The 17,114-nt window shown below is 44.1% G+C and overlaps 1 protein-coding gene across 3 annotated transcripts in view; it reads right to left on the minus strand.

Annotated features, from left to right (window-relative positions):
- Positions 1-13,114, minus strand: part of LOC144602959 (glutamate decarboxylase 2-like) — a 102,303-nt gene extending 89,189 nt beyond the window's left edge. Inside the window, exons 1-3 of one of the 3 annotated variants that reach the window (XM_078416085.1) lie at positions 12,200-13,112; positions 11,079-11,138; positions 505-654 (exon numbers count right to left, since the gene is read on the minus strand). In XM_078416085.1, the coding sequence (XP_078272211.1) occupies positions 505-654; positions 11,079-11,138; positions 12,200-12,269 (280 nt within the window). In that variant the 5' untranslated portion in view covers positions 12,270-13,112. Of the gene's footprint in view, positions 1-504; positions 655-11,078; positions 11,139-11,928; positions 12,083-12,199 lie in introns of those variants that run through there. The other 2 variants (XM_078416097.1, XM_078416092.1) reach the window with 2 other exon arrangements.
- Between the last annotated feature and the right edge of the window lie 4,000 nt (positions 13,115-17,114).

A 17,114-nucleotide genomic window follows, 5' to 3' on the forward strand; every position in this document is an offset into this window, starting at 1 on the left:
CCATAACGCTATGCCTTCTCATGTTTGACATTCCCTACGTGATGGGTAGCATGCTGAATGGAAAGTAAGGTGATGTAAGCACAACTCTTTTTACAGAATATTTTCACATATCTTGCAACAACTGTCAAATGGCAGAAGAGAAAAATGAAACTCTGAATACATTAGATTCCCCATTAAAACTTTATTGAATTGTATGACCTGGGGCTTAGTTTTATGAGTATCTCTCAATTCTTTTCCTGGAATCTTGGTTTCAATCCAACAAACACAGGTAAGATAAATTTCTTGGTAAAACAGTGACAACAAACATCAAGTGAACTTACTTGAGAGCCTGAAAACGAATGGTTTTCCAAAATGTCTTTACACTTGTCTCTCTGAAAATACTAGTCTGCTCAAAAAATCTGAACAAATCTATCACAATAGTGGCATGAATATATTCATATATCTTGCAATTTAATCAAATCAAAATAATTAAGTCTAAAGATTATATTTTAGAAGTTATCTTACCTGTTGAATGCAAGACGGAAAAGTTGAATTGAACTTTCTGACAAGTGCATGGTGTTTTGGAGCAGGTACACGCCAGCTTGCTTTCCAGAGATGCTGCTTCCTCCTTAACAGTTGTGTCCTTGGGTCTCTGACCATCTCCATACAGTAATGCTGTCATTGAAAGCAACAACAGAAAAATTGCAGAGTGATTCATGTTCTTTGTTTCTGTTTCTTTGTCATTGCTGGCTTTTATGCTCCCCATCTCCTCAAGTGAGGGCAACAAATTAGAATATACTAGTTCAGAAAATTAGTACAATTAATAACCATAGTTACATTGTATCCCCAGGATTATCATCATAAAACATGGCCTTAGTTTTCATATGTAAGATGTTGAGTCCTAGTTTTGTCTCATTAATTGTTTTCATGACTTCTTCACTGTTTCTAAATTGTCTGATATCCAGCATGGAATGAGCAAAATATTCTTCCAACTTATCATTGGAAAGATAACGCCATTGCCTTTGGCATTCATTCCACAGCTACAGGTTCCAACATGCTGTCTGTCACAATCTTAAACTGAACCATACAGATAACGATTTTAGTGTCATGGTTCTGACATCCAAAGAATGAACATTGGACCTCATATCCATAACAAAATTATGAACTTTATTTGCCACCAGCTATAATCATTTTCCATTCTTTTACTCCTGAAAATCTCATCCATAGCACTGTCACCCCACACTTGATTATGTTAATACGCTGCTTGCCAGCTTACCTTGTTCCATTCTCTATAAAATATCATCCAGAACCCTGCAGGCCATCACCTGCAGACTCTTTCTGATCCATCATTTCGGTACTCGCAAGTCTGCAGTGAGTTTAGTATGGTTTATTGTCATGTGCACCAAGGGGACTAAGGAGGCATGAGGGAGGAGCTATCCAACGTTGACTGGAAAGAGACCCTGGCAGGGATGACAATGGAACAACAATGGCAGGTATTTCTGGGAATAAAACAGGTGCAGGATCAGTTCATTCCAAAGAGGATGAAAGATTCTAAGGGGAGTAAGAGGCGACCGTAGCTGACAAGGGAAGTCAAGGACTGTATAAATATAAAAGAGAAGAAGTATAACATAGCAAAGATGAGCAGGAAGCCAGAGGATTGGGAAACTTTTAAAGAGCAACAGAAGATAACTAAAAAGGCAATAGGGGTGAAAAAATGATGCACGAAAGTAAGCTAGCCAAGAATATGAAGGAGGATAGTAAAAGCTTCTTTAGGTATGTGAAGAGGAAACAATTAGTTAAGACAAATGTGGGTCCCTTGAAGACAGAAACAAGTAAATTTAGTATGGGGAACAAGGAAATGGCAGGTACAAGTTGAACAGGTACTTTGGATCTAACTTCAGGAAGGAAGGCACAAACAATCTCCCAGATGTACTAGTGGCCAGAGGACCTAGGTTGACGGAGGAACTGAAGGAAATTCACATTACTCAGGAAATGGTGTTGGGTAGACTGATGGGACCGAAGGCTGATAAATCCCCAGGGCCTGACGGTCTGCATCCCAGGGTACTTAAGGAAGTGGCTCTAGAAATCGTGAATGCATTGGTGATCATTTTCCAATGTTCTATAGATTCAGGATCAGTTCCTGTGGATTGGAGCGTAGCTAATGTTATCCCACTTTTTAAGAAAGGAGGGAGAGAGAAAACAGGGAATTATAGACCAGTTAGCCTGACATTGTTGGTGGGGAAGATGCTGGAGTCAATTGTAAAAGATGAAATAGCGGCACATTTGGATAGCAGTAACAGGATCGGTCCGAGTCAGCATGGATTTATGAAGGGGAAATCATGCTTGACTAATCTTCTGGAATTTTTTGAAGATGAAAATAGGAAAATGGAGAGCCAGTGGATGTGGTGTACCTGAACTTTCAGAAAGCCTTTGATAAGGTCCCACTTAGGAGATTAGTGGACAAAATTAGAGCGCATGATATTGGGGGTAGGGTACTGACATGGATAGAAAACTTGGTTGGCAGACAGGAAACAGAGTAGGGATTAACGGGTCCCTTTCAGAATGGCAGGCAGTGACTAGTAGGGTACCGCAAGGCTTGGTGCTGGGACCGCAGCTATTTACAATATACATTAATGACTTAGATGAAGGGATTAAAAGTAACATTAGCAAATTTACAGATGACACAAAGCTGGGTGGTAGTGTGAACTTTGAGGAAGATGCTATGAGGATGCAGGGTGACTTAGACGGGTTGAGACTAAAGGGAAAGAGACTATAGGGAAAAGAGACTATAGGGAAAGAGACTAAAGGGATAGTTAATGACCCCAGAATTTACGGGAAAGAAGCTCACAAAGGGATAGGAGAGTATGGCCAAGTGTAATAGGGATCGATGTGAAGGGTGAGATGAGTAAGGAATTAAAAGTATTGCATTTGAATGCGCGAAGTATAAGAAGTAAAGTAGATGAGCCTGAGGTTCAGTTCGAGGTTGATAGATATGACATTGTGGGGATTACAGAGACGTGGCTGCAGGAGGATCGGGCCTGGGAACTTAATATTCAGGGTTATACATCCTATAGAACGGACAGGCAGGTGGGCAGAGGCGGTGGGGTAGCTCTGCTGGTGAGGGATGAAATTCAGTCCCTTGCGAGGGAAGACATAGGGACTGACGAGGTAGAGTCACTGTGGATTGAGTTGAGGAATTGTAAAGGCAAGAAGACACTAATTGGTGATATCTACAGACCCCCAAATAGTAGCCCGGATGTAGGGTGTAAGATGCAGCAGGAGTTAAAGCTGGCATGTAAGAAAGGTAATGCCACTGTGGTGATGGGGGATTTCAATATGCAGGTAGACTGGGGAAATCAGGTTGGTTCTGGACCCCAAGAAAGAGAGTTTGTAGAGAGCCTCCGAGATGGATTCTGAGAGCAACTTGTAATGGAGCCTACCAGAGAAAAGGCAATTCTGGATTTAGTGTTGTCCAATGAACCAGATTTGTTAAGAGAACTCGAGGTAAAGGAACCGCTTGGAGGTAGTGATCATAATTTGATTAGTTTTAATCTGCAATTTGAGAAAGAGAAGGTTAAATTGGAAGTGTCAGGGATGCAGTTGAACAAAGGGGACTATGAAGGCATGAGAGAGGAGCTGGCCAAGGTAGACTGGAAATGGATCCTAGCAGGAATTATGGTGGAACAGCAATGGCAGGAATTTCTGGGCATAATCCGGAGGACACAGGATCATTTCATTCCAAAAAGGAAGAAAGATTCTAAGGGGAGTAGGAGGCAACCGTGGCTGACAAGGGAAGTTAGGGATGGAATAAAACTAAAAGAAAAGATGTATAACACAGCAAAGCGTAGCCGGAAGCCAGAGGATTGGGAAACTTTCATTGGACAACAGAAGGTAACAAAACGGGCAATTATGGGCTGAAAAGATAAATTACAAGGGGAAGCTGGCCAAGAATATAAAGAAGGACAGTAAAAGCTTCTTTAGATATGTTAAGAGAAAAAGAGTAGCAAAGTCAAATGTGGGTCCCTCGAAGGCAGACACGGGTGAAATTATTATGGGTAATTAGGAAATGGCAGAAGAGTTGAACAGGTACTTCGGATCTGTCTTCACTAAGGAAGACACAAACAATCTCCCAGATGTACTGGAGGACAGAGGATCTAGGGGGGTAGAGGAACTGAAAGAAATTTTCATTAGGCGAGAAATAGTATTGGGTAGACTAATGGGACTGAAGGATGATAAATGCCCTGGGCCTGATGGTCTGCATCCGAGGGTCCTCAGGGAGGTGGCTCTAGAAATAGTGGATGCATTGGTGATCATTTTCCAATGTTCAATAGATTCAGGATCAGTTCGTGTGGATTGGAGGATAGCTAATGTTATCCCACTTTTCAAGAAAGGAGCGAGAGAGAAAACAGGGAATTACAGACCAGTTAGCCTGACTTCGGTGGTGGGAATGATGCTGGAGTCAATTATTTAAGAGGTAATAATGGTGCATTTGGATAGCAGTGAAAGGATAAGTCCAAGTCAGCATGGATTTATGAAAGGGAAATCATGCTTGACTAATCTTCTGGAATTTTTTGAGGATGTGACAAGTAAAATGGATGAAGGAGCCAGTGGATGTAATGTATCTATACTTTCAGAAAGCCTTTGATAAGGTCCCGCATGGGAGATTGGTGACTAAAATTAGAGCACATGGTATTGGGAGTTGGGTATTGAAATGGATAGAAAATGTTTGGCAGACAGGAAGCAAAGAGTAGGAGTAAACGGGTCCTTTTCGCTTATACTCGCTGGAATTTAGAAGACTGAGGGGGGATCTTATTGAAACATATAAAATTCTTAAGGGGTTGGAGAGGCTAGATGCGGGAAGATTGTTCCCGATGTTGGGGAAGTCCAGAACCAGGGGTCACAGCTTAAGGATAAGGGGGAAGTCTTTTAGGACCGAGATGAGAAAACATTTCTTCACACAGAGAGTGGTGAGTCTGTGGAATTCTCTGCCACAGAAGGTAGTTGAGGCCAGTTCATTGGCTATATTTAAGAGGGAGTTAGATGTGGCCCTTGTGGCTAAAGGGATCAGGGGGTATGGAGAGAAGGCAGGTACAGGTTACTGAGCTGGATTATCAGCCATGATCATATTGAATGGCGGTGCAGACTCGAAGGGCCGAATGGCCTACTCCTGCACCTATTTTCTATGTTTCTATGTTTCAGAATGGCAGGCAGTGGTGAGTGGAGTGCCGCAAGGCTTGGTGTTGGGGCCGCAACTGTTTACCATATATATTAATGATTTGGAAGATGGTATTAGAAGCAACACTAGCAAGTTTGCGGATGACACTAAGCAGTGTAAACTGTGAAAAGGATGTTAGGAGGTTGCAGGGTGACCTGGATAGGTTGAGTGAGTGGGCAGATGTGTGGCAGATGCAGTATAATATAGATAAATGTGAGGTTATCCACTTTGGCGGCAAAAACATGGAGGCAGATTATTATCTCAATGGTGTTCAATTTATCCCAAAGAGGCGGAAAGACTCTAAGGGGAGTAAGAGACGCCTGTGGCTGACAAGGGAAGTCAAGGACAGCATAAAAATTAAGGAGAGGAAGTATAACATAGCAAAGAAGAGTGGGAAGACAGAGGATTGGGACTCTTTTAAAGAGCAACAAAAGTTAACTAAAAAGGCAATACAGGGAGAAAAGATGAGGTACGAGGGTAAACTAGCCAATAATATAAAGGAGGATAGCAAAAGTTTTTTTAGATACGTGAAGAGGAAAAAAATAGTCAAGGCAAATGTGGGTCCCTTGAAGACAGAAGCAGGGGAATTTATTATGGGGAACAAAGAAATGGCAGACGAGTTAAACCGTTACTTTGGATCTGTCTTCACTGAGGAAGATACACACAATCTCCCAAATGTTCTAGGGGCCGGAGAACCTAGGATGATGGAGGAACTGAAGGAAATCCACATTAGGCAGGAAAGGGTTTTGGGTAGACTGATGAGACTGAAGGCTGATAAATCCCCAGGGCCTGATGGTCTGCATCCCAGGGTACTTAAGGAGGTGGCTCTAGAAATAGTGGAAGCATTGGAGATCATTTTTCAATGTTCTATAGATTCAGGATCAGTTCCTGTGGATTGGAGGATAGGAAATGTTATCCCACTTTTTAAGAAAGGAGGGAGAGAGAAAACAGGTAATTATAGACCAGTTAGTCTGACATCAGTGGTGGGGAAGATGCTGGAGTCAATTATAAAAGACGAAATTGCTGAGCATTTGGATAGCAGTAACAGGATCATTCCGAGTCAGCATGGATTTACGAAGGGGAAATCATGCTTGACAAATCTACTGGAATTTTTTGAGGATGTAACTAGGAAAATTGACAGGGGAGAGTCAGTGGATGTGGTGTACCTGGACTTTCAGAAAGCCTTCGACAAGGTCCCACATAGGAGATTAGAGGGCAAAATTAGAGCACATGGTATTGGGGGTAGAGTACTGACATGGATAGAAAATTGGTTGACAGACAGAAAGCAAAGAGTGGGGATAAATGGGTCCCTTTCGGAATGGCTGGCAGTGACCAGTGGGGGTACCGCAAGGTTCGGTGCTGGGACCCCAGCTATTTACGATATACATTAATGACTTAGATGAAGGGATTAAAAGTAACATTAGCAAATTTACAGATGACACAAAGCTGGGTGGTAGTGTGAACTTTGAGGAAGATGCTATGAGGATGCAGGGTGACTTAGACGGGTTGAGTGAGTGGGCAGATGCATGGTAGATGTAGTTTAATGTGGATAAACGTGAGCTTATCCACTTTGGTGGCAAGAACAGGAAGAAACTTTATTATCTGAATTGTGTCAAGTTAGGAAAAGGGGAAGTACAACGAGATCTGTGTGTCCTTGTTCATCAGTCACTGAAAGTAAGCATGCAGGTACAGCAGGCAGTGAAGAAAACTAATGGTATGTTGGCCTTCATAACAAGAGGAGTTGAGTGTAGGAGCAAAGAGGTCCTTCTGCAGTTGTACAGGGCCCAAGTGAGACCACATCTGGAGTATTATGTGGTGTTTTGGTCTGCAAATTTGAAGAAGGACATTCTTGCTATTGAGGGAGTGCAGCGTAGGTTCACGAGGTTAATTCCCGGGAATTAACTGTCATATTTTGAAAGAATGGAGCGACTGGGCTTCTATACACTGGAATTTAGAATGATGAGAGGGAATCTTGTTGAAACATATAAGATTATTAAGGGATTGAACACGCTGGAGGCAGAAAACATGTTCCCGATGTTGGGGGAGTCCAGAACCAGGAGCCACAGTTTAAGAATAAGGGGTAGGCTATTTAGAACGGTGATGGGGAAAAACCTTTTCACCCAGAGAGTTGTGAATCTGTGGAATTCTCTGCCTCAGAAGGCAGTGGAGATCAATTCTCTGGATGCTTTCAAGTGAGAGTTAGATAGAGCTCTTACAGATAGCGGAGTCAGGGGTATTGGGTGAAGGCAGGTACGGGGTACTGATTGTGGATGATCAGCCGTGGTCACAGTGAATGGAGGTGCTGGCATGAAGGGCCGAATGGCCTACTCCTGCACCTATTGTCTATTGTCTATTGCACAGTGAAAAGCTTTTGCTGCATGCTAACCAGTTAGCGGAAAGACAATACATGATTACATTCAAGCCATCCACAGTGTACAGATACATGATAAGGGGAATAATGTGAATAATGTTTAGTGCAGGATAATGTCCAGTAAAGTCTGATCAGAGATAGTCTCAGGGTCTCCAATGAGGTTGATAATAGCTCAGGTTCCCGGTTGAGTAACAGCACCATTTTAAAACTCCCATTCTTACTTTCAATTTCCTCCATCTGTAATCACACATATCTTGTGAACCTCCAAGAGACTTCTGTTTTGTCAATTCTTGCTTCTTGATCATCTCCAAGTTGAACTGCTCTGTCATGCTTGAACAAGCCAAGCTGTCAGCCTCAATCTCTGTAATTCTTTCCCTAAACCTTTCTGCGTCTCTATTTCTTTTCCTCCCTTGATTCCCCTTAAAAGCTACATCCCTGAGCAAATGGGTCATGGAGTCATATTGCATAAAATGGGTCCTTTGGCCAATATGTCCATATCAACTATCAAATACCCATCTATATTAATCCCATTCATCAGCACTTTGTCCATAGTCTTCTGTACCTGTCATTTCCAATGCTAGTTAGATACTTTCTAAATGTTGACAGAATACCTGGCTCCACTACCCTCTCAGGCAGTGTTTTCTAGATTCCACTTACCCTCTGGGTGAATAGATTCTTCATTACATCTCATCTCCAGGAGGCTTATAGATAGGCACATGGATATGCCAGGAATGGATAGATATGGATGATATGCAGACAGATGAGGTTTTCGCTAACTAGGCATCATGCTCTGCCCAACATTGTGGGCCAAAGGGCCTGTGCTCTACTATTCTATGTAATGCACACAATCACCAATGTGGGTCACATAGAGCCCAAACTGGGTAAGGACAACAGATTTCCTTCTCTAAAGGATATTAATGAAACAATTATAAAGAAAATGACAATTCAATCACCAGATCTTAAGACAGGAGCAGAATTAGTCCATTCAGCCCATCAAATCTGCTCCGCCATTCATTCATGGCTGATCTATTTTTCCCTTTCAACCCCATTCTCCTGCATTGTCCCCATGTCCTTTGATGCCAATCAAGAACGTATCAATCTCCGCCTTAAAACCATTCATTGACTTGGCTTCCTCAGCAGTCTGTCGCAATGAATCACACAGTTTCCCCACCCTCTAGCTAAAGAAATCTCCTCATTTCCATTCTAAAGATGTCCTTTTAATCTGAGGCTGTGCCCTCCGGTTCCTATACTCTCCCATTACTGGAAACATCCTTTCAACATTCACTTTATCTATGTCTTTCATTGATCAGTGTGTTTCAATTAGATCTTTCCTCATTCTTCTAAACTCCATGAACAATATAAACAATCTTTTTTTTAAAATCCCAAATTCATTTTATTATTAGTTTTTTTAAAATTACTTAACTACCTTGGTGGGATTCAAATTCAATAGAACCTCATTGTTGGTCTCATAACGTGTTCACCAACCCACAGCTCGGTAATGGCAATGATCTGTTGTCTTTTGTAGCAATTTTGCATCATTGAGTCATTCTCGGATAATGATTATCTACAGGTTGAGTAGAATATGAGTAGAATAGTGGTAATTTAAAAATATAACTTGAAAGGTAGTGCCTGTGTTAGGATAGTCTGGGTTAGTGCTGGCGTCAATTGCACCATGCTAGGCAATGGTACAGTGAAGTGGCATTCTAATACTTGCATGCCTGCTCCATCAGACAAGTCATTATCCCATTTGACGTCAGCAAATTGCTGCACTGTCCTCAAAGCATCTTACGGAAATGGATAACTAGTTTGACAAATTGACTCAAATCATCTATCTCTCGCTAGCTTAAATAAAACAATCTGAGACATCACTGACAAGGAACAGAATTCAACTTATTTCGCCATTTCATGATGAAAAATAACATATAAAATGAATTGAAAGTAAAATGGGAAATGTACACAAACAGAATTGCGGTATACCAAAAGAATGGATGGAACGCTTTTTTAACCAGTGGTCTTTGGATAAAATTTTAGTTTTTTTTAAATCGGGTTGGATGCACTAAAACCTAACATTTTATAACTACAATTCCATATAATGCCCAACAATTCTTTTATCAATTAAATCCTATGCTGCATCCTGACAAATGTTATGTTCACACTTGATTGTAAAATGCTCCAAACATCAACAGAGTTTGGTAATTCCAAGAAGAGGTTTTGAGGTCGTTTCTATAACTGTTACCACACTTATTAATGGGAAGGTGTGAAATTTATCTGAAGGAATGACCCAAGACAAGGTCACAACGCATATGTATGGGGTGATGAAGGCCAAGGACATCTTTATTAGTTTCATTGAAAACTCTGTATTGCTGTCACAACACATACTGTACATCCTGATCTTATGGATCTGCCGTTCCCTTACTAGGTTGCCTGGAACCCAGCTATTTGGACATCAGATCTCTCCACGCCCCTTTTTAAGCGGTTGAATACATTTGGGGATTCACCGTTACCACGGGGATGTGCGGAGGAGCAGGATAAGCGGGGATCCCTCAGGCCTTTCCGCCCCCGCCACTCCACTTCGCCAGAATCAGTAACCACACGCGAGGTGGAGTTTGAGGGGGCGGAAAGACTGGAGGGGTCCCCGCTTATCCTTCCACTCAGCACACCCCAGCACCATGTGCATTGGCCGCCTCCCACCCCCACCTCTCTCTCATATCGCCACATTTAAATTCCTGGGCATGTCCCCAGATAAATATAAAACTAATTAATTCCCTACGGCCATGGTCAAAATTACATCTCAGTCAAAATTACAGGATACAATTGGCGCAGCCACAAAACGCCAACAATTCACATGCTTGGGAGGGCGGAAGGGTGGGTGTTACTTTAAATAATATTTCAGCCATCGCTCCCTCACAACACTCTCTCTCTCTCTCTCTCTCTCTCTCACACACACACACACACACACAAACAATCTCTCACACTCTCTCTCTCTCTCTCTCTCTCTCTCTCACACACACACGGGCACGCACACACACACACACACACACACAAACAATCTCTCACACACTCTCTCTCTCACTCTCTCTCCATCTCCCTCCCTCTCTCTCACACACACACACACAATCTCTCTCACACACTCACTCTCGCTCTCTCTCACACACACACACACACACACACACACAGCAGAATAAAAAAACAGATTATGTTGATATGAGAGACTTTGCTACCTTGAACTAAGAGGAGCTATGGAAGCTGCCCGAGATGTTTAAATGACCCCTCGCTGGTAGGTTAATATAAGGGATGAGGTGTGTGGTGGTGGCGATGGTGGGGAGGGAATCTCAGCCATCAGAGCATTTTAACGCGCTTCCCTTCCACGAGCAGCGCCTGCGATCCTCCAACCCAACATTTCAGGCGGTTCTGGATATTTAACCAACGTACAATGAAATGTCATGAAAGGTGTTGGGTGAGTTTTCTCCATTCTCATGCTGGTGAGAAGAGTTAAATGTTGTGCCAACTCACCACAAAGCTTTGTCCCAATGCCGCCTGTGAACTTTTGAGCCATCTGACACCAAGCTGGGGCTGCAAAACACGCAAACACGCGAACAATTAATTCAATCTGCCCGCTTTGAATTTGGCCAGGGCAACCTGTTTCTTCAGTGTGGTGTGTTCCGGGCTGTGGAAAAGCTTACTCCAAAGCTAACCTACTCGAAGGAAGCGTCATTGTTGTGTGTGTGTTCTCTCTAAAAGTGGCACATTGAATTCCCGTTGTGGGCAGCAGGAAGAGTTCAGAGGGTGGTCGGGGGTGGGGGGGGGGGGGGGGGGGTACTTTTTGCGGGCACGATTGGGGCGCGCGTGCGGGATTTACGACAGGATCTCTCGCATCTTTGGAAAAACATTCATGTACAAAAGCAATAAATCGAAATAATTGCTCTTATCGATTGATGATTTTCTTCACATATTGAGAGCACAATTAGATCCTTTACGACCAATTTCACGCCACTGTGCAGTCGAGGAGTATAATTGCAGCATGGTCAAATGTTGGAAATTAGCAATTAATAGTTAACCGAGCTCCGGCAAAGGGCAATTAATTTTAAATATGAATTACAATCGAATGCTACAATGAAATATTTTATGAATAATTCGTGTATAAGCTAGCTGAAAACAAATAGACAATAGACAATAGACAGTAGGTCAATAAAACCATGCAAATTGCAATCATGGTACAGAAATGGGGCTTTCTTATTGCGCACAGTAAATATTGCTTTTTATTCCATTATTGCAGAATGCATTGGATTTCCCGCTTGTCCTTTGGGTAATTAATTCCCGAGTCTGAACAACCCGTTTCATTCCGAGATCAAGTCAAACCTACTGTCAGTTCTTTTCTGTTCCCACAGCACAAAGCCAACGCTTGTCAATTCGGTAAATATCCAATACCCAAATCAAACTAGAGCAATGGATTAATTCGGTGATTTAGTGATCACGAAGCCCAAAGTGATGCCTATTTTCACCGTGACCGGGGGACCACGGTCCTCAAAGTCCTAGCATTCCGTGCCTTGTTATTACTTGAACTCCCCCAACTCTCCGCCCGGCCTCTCCCTCCCCGCCTCCTTCAGCAGTTGCACGTGCTTTCTTATATTCACCTGCCGCCGAACTGTCTCCGGCGCTGGATCGCTGTCCCGACTCGTTGGGGAAGAAGCCGAGAGATGCCATTTGCTCGCTGGATCTTATTTGCAGAGAGGGCGAATCGCGGGGCCAATTCACACCCAGAGCTCAAACCCGCGTCCGTGGGAGGGAGCTGTCCCGGGTGTCAGGTGCTGAAAGCTCAGGCAGACAGACTGACGTGAGCTGCCCGCTGTCCAGGCACTGATCAATGGTCGCGCAGTTCCCAGGCGGGAAGGAGCTGTCCGGGATTCGGGTGCTGAATACACTGTCACACAGCTCCCAGACGGGGAGGAGTGTGGGAGGGGCTGTCCAGAGATGAAGACAATCTTGTTCTCTTTTCCAGATCCCTGAGCTGATAAAGCTGGGCGAACGCACTGGTCCCGGCTACTCCATTAGATGATGCTTGGACTGGGCGGGAGAAGAGGACTCCTGTTTTTTTTTAAATTCCCCTCTGTCTCTGAAGCACAGATCGATCTGGATCGCAGTTACTTTGCGTCGAAAACGGGCAATCCGGCGCACAAAGGGAGAAGGAAAGAGGGAAAAGGAACACTATGGGGACGAAGCCCGTTGCAGAAATGTTTCCTGATCTGCAATACAAACTTTCTTTCACTGAAAATATTTAGAGAGGATGGAATGAGTGGGAGGGTGTGTGCGTGTGTATGTGTGTGTGTGTGTGTGTGTGTAGGGGAGGGGGTTGTTCTTTGACGTAATGTAGGAGGGGGTACGAGAGATTAGTGTTGATGGCGAGAATGAATGAGTCAGCCTGTCGATGTTGTAGTAAATGCGAAGAGACTGTCTGCCACACCGTGAAGACCGCCATGGACCCAGAACTCCCCCTGCATCCTTGCGAGGCTTCATTTCCTATTTTCTCTCCATCTCTCTCTCTCTCTCCTTGTCCATCAGTCACCGTTCCTTGGCGGGGAGAGAATCAAAGCTACCACCCCCATCCCTCCCCTTCCCACCTCTCCCGGATACGGTGGGCGCGTTGCTCAATCACTTTTCATTCTCCACTGCACGAAAGTCTGAACGTGGATTCCTTCAGCGCCGCTGAAACAAAAAATAAGCGAAAATTGACAAGCTAAATCATTATTTTTGATCTTCTTTTTAATTGAGGAAACCACAATGACCAACGCGATCTGCCTTTCCTTATTAACGTTGCATTTCACGTTTCCAGAAGAACGTTTTTATAAATATTGTATAAAGGACACATCTCGATCCGAATTTTCGTGTTGTTTGTCGGGATTGTACCCGTCTAAATTCCGAGGGGGTTTTGGGCGCTCACTGGCAAACACATACAATGGAGCCGTGTTGGTGTATTTTGGGGGGATAAAAGTAGTGTTCCTAACATGATTGCAAAGGTTAAGGATATTCATCCTCAAAGATAAAGGGTGTGAGGTTATGCAGGATTTTACAAAGAAGAGGATTTTACAAACGGTCAGCCTCGCGAGTCCCAGCCAGACACAAACGTTTGTTATTTTTCAGGCTTGCGGTTCATGAGACGAGTCTTTGATTTGATAAATCATTTTTCGGCGCCACGTCTCAAACTGCTCGGACCAAGCGAACGTTTCAAGTGTCACAGGTGGCAATGAATCGAGAGGCGCGATTGCCCGCCGTTCTTTGAGAATTGCTGTAAATCAACAGGGTTTCTCAAGATCTAGAATATTTCTACAAAGCAATTAATAACCGATTTAACCTTTTATAATTCTTTATAATCCAAAAGAATGAGAAATTCTGAATCGTTCAAAGTGAATTGGACTGATTAGAATGGAATAGAATGGAGTAAGACATTGCCTTCTGTCTCTGTCTCTCTCTGGCATCCGTCCATCTGCGGGAGATGATGGTGCGGTTTGGCGTTGTCCTGCTTGGGGAGGGGGATTTTTCATCTGTGGTCACATTTCCTTGTGTGACTGACTAGGCCTATCCGTGACAGGCAGATCCTTCCATAATGTCCACAGGTGAGGTTGTCTCTGGTCGTTGTTCTGGGGAGTCGGTGGCTGCTGTCTTTGACCATATTGCAGTGTTGGCACCTGTGCTCCAGGGTCTTGAACCACATGCTGTCATGATGTTTCGTGCCCACCTGGAGGTCCTTCCTCCACCTGCCACGGTCCTCAGCAGCCGCTTCCCTGTTGTCATTGTCGATATTGAAGCTTGTCATATCCCTTTTAATTGTGTCCTTGTAGCGGAGCTTCAGTCTTCCTCTTGGTCCCCGAGCATTGGCAGCCTCCCCATAAAGCTCGTCTTTGGGGATACGGCCATTGTCCATTCTGTGTATGTGTCCAAGCCAGCGGAGATGCTTCTGCTTGAGGATAGCAGGGATGTTAGGCATGTTGATTAGAGAGAGGACAGATTCGTTGGTGATTTTGTCCTGCCAAGAAACTCCCAGGATGCGGCGAAGACAGCGAAAATGGAAGTGATTCAATTTCCACTCTTGATGTTGATATGTCATCCAAGCTTTACTACTGTAAAGTAGCGTGCTCAATACGCAGGCTTTGTAGACAGTGGCCTTGCTTTTGGTTGTGTTCTTCCACGCCCGCTTGGTTAGTCTCCCGAAGGCGGTTGCTGCCTTTCCTATGCGTGAGTTGTTTTCCTCATCCAAAGAGAGGCTATCAGTCATTGTGGATCCCAAGTAGGAGAATTGTTTGACGGATTCCAGTAAACTGGTGTTTAGGCTGATTTGAGGGGGGGAGTGGAGTGCCTTGACCCATGACAACAGCCTTCTTAATGCTGATTGTCAGTCGATATTCATTGCAGGCCTGAGACATCCTGTTCATTAGCCTTAGAACTGAGATGAGGAAAAACTTTTTTTTAGAACTGAGATGAGGAAAAAAAAATTCAGTCGGAGAGTTGTGAATCTGTGGAATTCTCTGCCTCAGAAGGCAGTGGAGGCCAATTCTCTGAATGCGTTCAAGAGAGAGCTGGATAGAGCTCTTAAGGATAGCGGAGTCAGGGGGTATGGGGAGAAGGCAGGAACGGGGTACTGATTGTGAATGATCAGCCATGATCACATTGAATGGCGGTGCTGGCACGAAGGGCCGAATGGCCTACTCCTGCACCTATTGTCTATTGTCTATTGTCTAAGTCCACCTGCCGTTGGGGCGGTGAGTGCCACATCATCAGCGTACAGGAGTTCTCTTAGGAGCACAGTTTTCACGTTCGTCAGCCTTTAATCTTGCGAGATTGAAGAGTTTCCCATCACCTCTGGTGTGGAGGTAGACTCCTCCCGTGTCTGTCGGGAAGGCAAAGGTCAGAAGGGCAGATGGAGGATGGAAGATGCCGAACAGAGTTGGGGCTCTGCTTCACTCCGATTCTCATGGGGAAGCTTTCCGACGTAGCGCCATCAAACTGCACGGTACCACTGGACAATGAAGGCTGCAAAGAAAACCTGGCAAACTGAACTACATTTCCACTGCAAGAAAAAGACAAAAACCCGAGAGGAGATTTATAAATCATTAGAATAAGAAAGTATTCCGTTGTGTTATTTATGGACGGGTTGTGGGGGGTGGGGGGGTGCGTGTTTGAGGTTTTTGGGAGAATTCCACCCCATCATTCTTCCCACCCCACCTCTCTTCCATGTCCAGTGAATTTGAATTCGATCGTCCACACTCAGCAAAATGTCCTGAGATTTTCACTAAAAGGAGTCATGCTACAGAGAGATAAATGATCAATTGGGTGTAATGGAATGAAAGGCACGCACTGACAACTGGAAAGACGCTACATAAATTCAAGTTATTTCTTCTATTAATATGTGCCTCCTTGTACAAGAATGTTGACAAGAGGGTAACAATTGCAGTGGCAAGCAAGGTACTGCGAAATGGGCTGTACAGAAAAATACATTCTGAAATCCACGTATAAAACACTAGTCCTTTACTTCACCAGTGTCTGATGAAGGGTCTCGACCGGAAAATACACCAATTCCTTCTCTCCTGAGATGCTGCCTGACACCCTGAGTTAGTCCAGCATTTTGTGCCTGTCTTTGGCACCTGCACTTCCTTCTTACATACTACTATTATACCCTTGGTTATTTCTATGATATAAGTACATATTCAGCAGTGAAATTGTACGCTAATAAGAAATCCCCCATAGGAAAAATGCTGAAAAGCAGGACCTCCAGGGTGGTTATCTCCGGTTTGCTTCCAGTTCCTCCTGCTGGCGAGAGCAGGAACAGGGAGATACAGGACCTGAATGTATGGCTGAGGAGCTGGTGCAGGGGGCAGGGATTTAGATTCTTAGATCACTGGGATCTGTTTTGGGGAAGAGGGAACTTTACAAAAGGGACGGATTGCAGCTTAACAAGCGGGGGTCCAGCGTTCTGGCAGGCAGGTTTGCCACTTCTACGCGGGTGGTTTAAAACTAAATAAGGGGGGTGGGGGGTGGCGGGTGTCAAATGGGATAGTCAAGGATGGAGTTATGGGGAAAGAGACTAAAGGGATAGTTAATGACCCCAGAATTTACGGGAAAGAAGCTCACAAAGGGATAGGAGAGTATGGCCAAGTGTAATAGGGATCGATGTGAAGGGTGAGATGAGTAAGGAATTAAAAGTATTGCATTTGAATGCGCGAAGTATAAGAAGTAAAGTAGATGAGCCTGAGGTTCAGTTCGAGGTTGATAGATATGACATTGTGGGGATTACAGAGACGTGGCTGCAGGAGGATCGGGCCTGGGAACTTAATATTCAGGGTTATACATCCTATAGAACGGACAGGCAGGTGGGCAGAGGCGGTGGGGTAGCTCTGCTGGTGAGGGATGAAATTCAGTCCCTTGCGAGGGAAGACATAGGGACTGACGAGGTAGAGTCACTGTGGATTGAGTTGAGGAATTGTAAAGGCAAGAAGACACTAATTGGTGATATCTACAGACCCCCAAATAGTAGCCCGGATGTAGGGTGTAAGTTGC

The sequence above is a fragment of the Rhinoraja longicauda genome, chromosome 2 (genome assembly GCF_053455715.1).
Source record: "Rhinoraja longicauda isolate Sanriku21f chromosome 2, sRhiLon1.1, whole genome shotgun sequence".
NCBI lineage: Eukaryota > Metazoa > Chordata > Chondrichthyes > Rajiformes > Arhynchobatidae > Rhinoraja > Rhinoraja longicauda.